General features: G+C 44.6%; 4 protein-coding genes across 4 annotated transcripts; all 4 read right to left on the bottom strand.

Moving 5' to 3' along the window:
• Positions 1-2: 2 nt before the first annotated feature.
• Positions 3-1,742, bottom strand: TM35_001071070 (uncharacterized protein; the record flags this gene model as incomplete). Its single annotated transcript, XM_029031675.1, has 1 exon — positions 3-1,742. A coding segment is annotated over one exon (1,740 nt), but the record flags the coding sequence as incomplete, so codon positions are not given.
• A 473-nt stretch (positions 1,743-2,215) lies between these two features.
• Positions 2,216-4,492, bottom strand: TM35_001071060 (surface protease GP63; the record flags this gene model as incomplete). Its single annotated transcript, XM_029031674.1, has 1 exon — positions 2,216-4,492. The coding sequence occupies one exon, from the start codon at positions 4,490-4,492 to the stop codon at positions 2,216-2,218; it is 2,277 nt and encodes a 758-aa protein (XP_028877035.1).
• A 17-nt stretch (positions 4,493-4,509) lies between these two features.
• Positions 4,510-5,160, bottom strand: TM35_001071050 (uncharacterized protein; the record flags this gene model as incomplete). The annotated part of the gene is made up of 1 exon (XM_029031673.1): positions 4,510-5,160. One exon carries the CDS (start codon positions 5,158-5,160, stop codon positions 4,510-4,512), a length of 651 nt encoding a protein of 216 aa, XP_028877034.1.
• Positions 5,161-5,630: 470 nt separating this feature from the next.
• On the bottom strand, positions 5,631-8,117 carry TM35_001071040 (putative surface protease GP63, putative,metallopeptidase; the record flags this gene model as incomplete). Its single annotated transcript, XM_029031672.1, has 1 exon — positions 5,631-8,117. One exon carries the CDS (start codon positions 8,115-8,117, stop codon positions 5,631-5,633), a length of 2,487 nt encoding a protein of 828 aa, XP_028877033.1.
• Positions 8,118-8,270: the final 153 nt, after the last annotated feature.

The following is an 8,270-nucleotide window of genomic DNA, read 5'->3' as shown; positions in this document are numbered from 1 at the left end:
GGCATCAAGGAAATTGGTTCTGCTACTTGTCCCTCCAAACCAAGTCGTCGTAATACTCGTTGAATACGTAAAAGTTCTTTACGATGACGGCACAGTACCTGTACATCAGCTGTACGCTGTTCTAATCGTTGCCGAAGCACTGCATTTTCCTCTGAGAGAACTACTACTCTATTGTTAAGGTCTTCATTTTCTGCATTCAGTTTTTCTACCGTGCGTTCCACCATGGCAAAGGGACTATTAGAATTATTCAAAGCCTCACGTGCCATTTCTAGTGATGCTTGCAGACGTGCGATTTGCTTATCTTTAAACTCAATATCATGCTGCAATGCTGTCACACGGTTCTCTAGCTGTAGACATCGCTTCGTTACCGTTAGAGCATGTGCGAGTTTGCGTGATCGCGGCAAGGCTAACCAACTCTCATAATTGTTTAAAGCGTTCACAGATGTAGGTGCAGTTTGTGAGCCACCAGGACCACTACTGACTGCATTCGTCACAGCCACAGGAGCCGCAAGTGAGATCTGCCCATCACTCTGCTGCGCCAAGTTCGATATAAATAACTCTGATTCCAACTCAAGATCTGAAAGTGTCTTAAGCTTCTCTTCTGCTGCTTTAAGACATGCCTCAAGTTCCATCACACGTTGACTGTTTTTTAATTTTAATTCATAATATTCCGATTTTAATATGTCTAATTTTTGTTCCGAGCATTCTGCACTCGTCTTGTACCGCTCTGCTTCCATTTCCGCCTCACGCAATCGAACCGAAAGCCGCGTGGCCTCTTCCGTTTTTATAGAAGCAGTTAATTTTGCGGTGAGAAACTGTTCCTGATCCATATAAGCGTTACGCAGTCTGGCTTCCAAATCACGTGATTTGCCTTCTAACTCCACAACCGTACTGCCGCGCTGTTCTGCTTCTTGTAGTTGACGACGAAACGATTGCCTCTCCGCCTCCACAACAGCCTCTAATTCCTTCAATCGCTGTTGCAATTCCTTGTTTTCACCGGTGAGACGTGCCGTTTCCGTGGCCAATTCTGTTGCCCGTTTCACTGCTGTATCCTTTGAGGCCCGCATCGTTCCCAGCTGTTGATAGATACCAAGTCTCACCGTATCGAGGAGATCCCGCTTTCCCTCTTCTAACGAGTCAATCGCATGATACTCCTCCTCCGTCACGGGGTTCATCAACTCCATTCGTATTTGCGACTTGAGACGATCCACCTGCGACTGCGTGGCGGCGAACTGCTGCTGCAGACGAAGTGTGAGTGCCGACACCTCCACCTCTCGTCCCCGCAGTCGTGTGTTCTCCTCCTGCAGAATTCGAATCTCATCCTTCTGCCGCTCAATCCGCTGCAGCAAATCACGCGAGGAACTTGGCAGACCGACGAGTACCGACGGGGTGCCGCCACTTCCATCCGTAACACTTGTGGCATCATCCGTGAGACTCGACGTTGTGGCCTGCGACGACGACAAGCGACGCTGACGGGCCGCAGGACTCGCCATCGACATGCAGTGTGAACCCTCACAAGGATAAATACACTTAAATAAAGAGAAAGAGAGAAAGAGAAAAGTAGACATATTAACAAGTAGATATGAAGTATTCCACTGCACCAGCCAGTGGGCAAGAAAACAGGCCACAACATTACCAACAACACTAATAATAATAATAATAATAAAAAGAAATGAATAACAGATAATGGTGAGGGCGGAGTACAAAACATCCAGAACTGCTGTAGACCCTCCACGCCACATCACTCCATTATATTATTACCCATAAAAGTAGAAAAGAAAAGAAAAAAAAAACCCACGCACTCCAGCAGCTGCTCCCCGTGGTTCCAAAGCCTCAACAGTAAGTCTTTAGGGAGCAGCCCGGCACGTGTTGCAAAAAGAAAAAGATCATTTACCAGTGTGTATTCCACCCAAGAAGAACACTCATAAAAAGAAGGAAAAGCAATGCTTTAGAACCCCTTGTTTCTCCTACTATCCTCCACACACAAAAAAAAAAGAAAACAAATTTCATATGAAACACCAACATCTGTTCATGCAGTCATTGTTATCAAGCAAATACGGCACATCACAATGACAGTGATCAAAAACAGAGAAGGGATCATATATAACTCAATAAAGCAATTTAATTAAAGCCCAAAGAAATTAAAATGATGTGTAGAAATCAAAAAAGAAAACGAATTATCACGTTCCACACAAATGTATATAAGAGACTGAGCTCATGGAGCCATTATCACAGAGAGTGTCAAGAAAACAAACATAACACTCGCGAAAACAGAAGCTTTAAAAGAACCATCAGTACCTTTTTTCGCAACAATATTATTATTCTGCCCACTCAAAAATGAGGTAATGTTTTCTTCCTTGGTTTCACTGGGTTTTGATTCTGTGGTCGTACTTGCCCCATTTTGTACCACCGGCGCTGTAACCTCCTCGCTACCAGCAGCACTTTCACTTGGTATTGCGGTTCCAGTAGTCTCAGTGACGGGTTGAGTACCATCCGACAGTGCAGTGGTTTTCTCAACTTCTGTTTCACTTGTTTTGACTTCTTTAACAGGGTCTGGGTCTGTTGCTGGACCTTTTGATTCATCCAGAGTTTTGTTGATTGTATTGCACACATCAGCGTATTTGGGGCACACAATTTCACCCTTCAGCACATCCCCCTTCACAGTTAGATTTTTTCCTTCAGGACAACTGTACCAATCATTGTTTCCACTGTACCGCACAATTACCTTCTTGAACTTGCAAGACACCTCCACACACACGGCACCAACTGCTGCTTCATCTTTGATAGTCTTTAGTTCCTTACCCTGCACACAACGTGAGTTGTTAGCAATTACACTTCCAGGCATTTGGTTCTGCTCCCCATCGATGCAGCTCTTCTGAGGTAATGCCTTAATAAACGGGCAGTAATCCATTTGTTCAGATTCTTCTGAACCAACCTTCTTCGTGTTCTCTGAAAAGTATTGGAATCCCACCGGAAGATCGTTCTTAACGGGGCTGGCTCCAATGCTGCTGCACCTCCCCAGCGACTGGCGGTCAGATGTGCACTGCAGTGACTCAGAACTGTCAGTGGATGTGGATGTGCAGAACATGTTGGGTAACTGGGTTTCCCCGCTGTTAACGCACTTATCCTCCAATAATCCACATCCAGAGTTATTGCCCCAACTCATCTGCTCTGCCATTGCCCAATTAACTTTGTAGTAGCGCAGATCAGCGAAAGCTCCCATTGTAATTGCGGTGTAGTAACCAGCACCGACGAGACCAGCCATTAACTCATCCTTTGCAATACGACGACTCCAGTGAGAACGTGTCATCTTACTTCCGTGGTTTGACATAAACGTAGGTGCCTCAACAATACACATTTTACTACCCTTCTCAGTCTCCACCTTTTTATCATCAGTGCATTCGCTCGAGGGTTCAGATGCGGTCACTGCAGCTTGAACGTGTAGTGAATGTCTTTTTGAAAACACATGTGATGAATGATGTACATTCTGTGTAAACTTGGCAGCACTGGAACCCTCTTCTTCACGTCTCTCTTGCACAACACTGCCAACAGACTCCTCCCCTGGCAAACGACCATCCATAACATTACTGTGTGATTTTCCCAGCACATATTCCTCTTGTATACTTGCAACCTGAGCGAGGATGGTTGATGCTCTTGCGGTTAATGTTGTTCCACTTACAAACGCCACACCTTGCAGTTCCATGCCTTCTGCCGAATCACAGTTATAATGCTTCATAGTCTCTCTCCGTGTGTTATCTGCAGAAACAACAAAAACATCTTCTTTATCGCGCAAAGAATCAACTTTACCCACCAACCTATCCATCTTCATCAGCTCGAAATTGAAACCAAGTGCATGGGCAATCTCATGAGCAGCAACGCGGACACGCTGTGGTGTGCCCACAATATACCGTGGACCGTAATTAATGATTCCAACAACTGGACGGCCATTAGGACCTAATGTCGCACATGTTGCCGCCCACGCGAATGTTTCCTCAGGCGTCGGCTCTGCAGCAGCAAACAGGACCATATCATAACCGGAAATTCCCGTACTTCCACCATCTGTTGGTATAGTGAACTGGGAACAAAGAGCATTTGGCTTGGAGAACTTCGGCATGACAATAGGACCCTTCAAAGGTTCAACCAAAAGACGTTCCTCGTGCAGTTTAATTGCCTCAGGAAGAATCTCTTCAACAAGAATTTTCTCTTTTTCTGGGGTCAAAACATCATGATCTGTGCAAGTAAATTCTTTCTTCAATAAGGTTTCAATCTTACCATTGACCTTATCTGAACAAGAGCGACCCTTTTTTAAATGATCAGTAACAAGTTTAATGCGAATCTTCTGCCATCCATTCGTGGGGTCTTCTCTGATAGGGGGTTTGGCTTTCGCAGTTTGCAACAATTCGGTACTTTTCTTGGGATTCAATGTGCGAAGAGTCTCATGTTCACTTAGAACATAAGAAGTACCCAGTTTTGAAGACACTGTGTGAAACATGCAGCGGTGGTGCTCTGTCACAGCAAGAGTGACAAGGGTGCAGTACAGAAGGAGCAACGGAGCAAACAAGAAGAGACGCCGCATTCCTTCACGTGTAATCTTGAAGGGTTTGTGTATTTGTGTGTCTGTATGCAGAAGAGAAGAAAAAGAAATATTGGCAACAGAAAGTCAAATGCAGGATTGTCAAGCATAGAAGGAAAAATAAGGAGGAAATGGGTTACTACAACCCCACCTATAGAAAAAGAAAAAGAGAGAGACACATATGAAAGTAACAGAGAGCCACTGTCAAGCAGACTGTGGATACGCACAATGAACACGTGGCGGGGCCGCATCAGCCCCACTGCACGGGCACAGGCGGTGGGAGGGGGTTGTGTCAGAAACGCACAGAGTGCAACATCAATGGGATCAGGCGTTTTGTTAGGATACAGCGATTGAGTGTCATCAGTAACAGCATACACTAAGGGAACCTTACAGAGAAAGAAACTAAGCAGAGAAAAAGGGAAAGAGAGAGAGAGAGAGAGAGTATTCCACTGCACCAACCAGTGGGCAATAACACAGGCCACAACATTACCAACAACAAGAACAATAATAAAAGGAAATGAATAACAGAGAATGGTGAGGGCGGAGTACGAAACATCCAGAACTGCTGTAGACCCTCCACGCCACATCACTCCATTATATTATTACCCATAAAAGTAGAAAAGAAAAGAAAAAAAAAACCCACGCACTCCAGCAGCTGCTCCCCGTGGTTCCAAAGCCTCAACAGTAAGTCTTTAGGGAGCAGCCCGGCACGTGTTGCAAAAAGAAAAAGATCATTTACCAGTGTGTATTTCACCCAAAAAGAACACTCATTAAAAGAAGGAAAAGCAATGCTTTAAAACCCCTTGTTTCTCCCGTTATCCTCCACAGAAAAAGAAAACAAATTTCATATGAAACACCAACATCTGTTCATGCAGTCATTGTTATCAAGTAAATAAGGAACATCACAATGACATTGATTAAAAACAGGCAAGGGATCATATATAACTCAATAAAGCAATTTTATTAAAGCCCAAAGAAATTAAAATGATGTGTAGAAACGACAAAAAAAAGAAAACGTATTATTGCTTTCCACACAAATGTATATAAGAGACTGAGCTCATGGCAGCATTATCACAGAAAGTGTCAAGAAAACAAACATAACACTCGCGACAGAAGAAACTTTAAAAGAACCATCAATGCCTTTCTTCAGAGTAACATTAGTATTCTGGCCATTCAAAAATGAGGTAATGCTTTCTTCCTTAGTTTCGCTGCGGTTTGCTTCCATGGTCGTACTTACCCCATTTTGTACCACCGGCGCTGTAACCTCCTCGCTACCAGCAGCACTTTCACTTGGTCTTGCGGTTCCAGTGGCCTCAGTGACTGGTTGAGTACCATCCGACAGTGCAGTGGTTTTCTCAACTTCTGTTTCACTTGTTTGGACTGCTTCAACAATGTCTGGGTCTTTTTCTGGACCTTGTGATTCATCCAGAGTTTTGTTGATTGTATTGCACACATCAGCGTATTTGGGGCACACAATTTCACCCTGCAGTACAGTCCCATTCAAAGTTAGATTTTCTTCTTCAGGACAACTGTACCACTTATCGTTTCCACTATACCGCACAATTACCTTGTTGAACTTGCAAGACACCTCCACACACACGGCACCAACTGCTGCATTGTTGTTAGCCTTTAGATCTTTACCCTCCACACAGCGTGAGTTGTTAGCAATTACACTTCCAGGCATTTTAATACCCTCCTCACCATTGATGCAGCTGTAACCTTTCTCTGCTGTAATAAAAGGGCAATAATCCATCAGATCAGTTTTGTTGCCCCCCAATTTACCGTCTGAAAAGTATTGGAAGTGACCTGGAAGGTCCCTCTCATAGGTTTGAATGCTGCACCTTCCCAGCGACTGGCGATCAGATGTGCACTGTAGTCCTGCAGGTCCGTCAGTGGATTTGGTTGTGCAGAACATGTTGGAGAACTTCGTTTCCCCGCTGTTAACACACTTATTATTCAAAAATTCACACTTAGAGTTATTGCCCCAACTCATCTGCTCTGCCATTGTCCAATTAACTTTGTAGTAGCCCAGATCAGCGAAAGCTCCCATTGTAATTGCGGTGTAGTACCCAGCACCGACAAGACCAGTCATCAACTCGTCCTTTGCAATACGACGACTCCAGTGCGACAATGTGATCAATCTTTTGTTAGGTTCAAAGTTTGGAGGAAATTGTACTGTCTCAACAATACACTCTGTAGCACCCGCAAAAGTCTCCACTGGTTTGCCACGACCGCATGTGGTTGGAGATGCGGCCACTGTAGCTTGAAGGTATATTGAATGTCTTTTTGACAACACATTTGATGAATGATGTACATTCTCTGTAAACTTAGAAGCACTGGAACCCTCTTCTCCACGTCTCTCTTGCACATCACTGCCAACAGACTCCTCCCCTGTCAAACGATAATCCAAAACATTACTGTGTGATTCTCCCACCTCATACTCCTCTTGTACACTTGCAGTCAGGACGCGCGGCTCTAGTCGTTGTGTTTGTGGTGGTCGTCCACTCTCAACACGCCCTCGTTTTAGATTACGCGACGTAGCGTCAGCTGCTCCAGATGGTGTTACAATTCCACGTACATTTTGACGTTGGCCATTCCCTCTACTTCCAAATCCTCCTTTACCAATCGGATTTCGCGGAATTGGCACACTTCGCAGTTCCATGCCCTCTGCAGTATCACATTTATAATGCTCCATTGCCTCTCTCCGTGTGTTGTCAGAGGTGACAAGCGCAACGAACGGCCTACCACTCAATGAATTAACTTCACCCACCATACCTTTCCTTTCCATCAACTGGGAATTGAAGCCAAGTGCATGGGCAATCTCATGAGCAGCAACGCGGACACGCTGTGGTGTGGCCACAATATACCGTGGACCGTAATTAATGATCCCAACAACTGGACGGCCATCAAGACCCAATGTCGCACATGTTGCCGCCCACGCAAATGCTCCCTCAGTTGTCGGCTCTGCAGCAACGAACAGCACCATATCAGCCTCTGGAACACCTGTGGTTTTGTGTTTATGTTCTTCCGGTATAAGCTGGGAACAAAGACCATTAGACTCTGAGAACTGCGGCACGACAATAGGACCATTCAATGGTTTAACAAAAAGGCGTTCCTCATGCAGTTTAATTGCCTCAGGAAGAATCTCGTTAACAAGAATATTCTTCTTCTCTGGCGTCAAAACATCAACTTCTGTACAATTAAAACTGTTCTTTAGTGAGGTATTAATCTGTGTCACGCCATCTGAACAGTAATGTCCATCTTTTCTCAAAATATCAGTGACAAGTTTAATGCGAATCGGTTTCCATTCATCCGCAATACGTTCTTCTCTGCCTGCAGGGGTCTTGGTTCTCATACTTTGTGACGATCTGGTATCCCTACGAAGGTTTAATCTTGTCATTTCCTTTAAATCGTCACCTTTAGGTTCAGCACCAACAAGTTTGGACACTCTGTGAAACATGCAGCGGTGGTGCTCTGTCACAGCATGAGTAACAAGGGTGCAGTGCAGAAGGAGCAACGGAGCAAACAAGAAGAGACGCCGCATTCCTTCACGTGTAATCTTGAAGGGTTTGTGTATTTGTGTGTCTGTAAGCAGAAGAGAAAAAAAAGAAATATTGGCAACAGAAAATCAAATGCAGGATACTCAAACAAGCATAGAAGGAAAAGTAAGGAGGAAATGGGAAACCATGACCCCACC

This window comes from Trypanosoma theileri (assembly GCF_002087225.1).
Source record: "Trypanosoma theileri isolate Edinburgh chromosome Unknown TM35_Tth_107_V1, whole genome shotgun sequence".
Lineage (NCBI taxonomy): Eukaryota > Euglenozoa > Kinetoplastea > Trypanosomatida > Trypanosomatidae > Trypanosoma > Trypanosoma theileri.
Note: the sequence above shows the minus strand (reverse complement) of the source record. Positions and strands in the feature narration are given on the sequence as shown.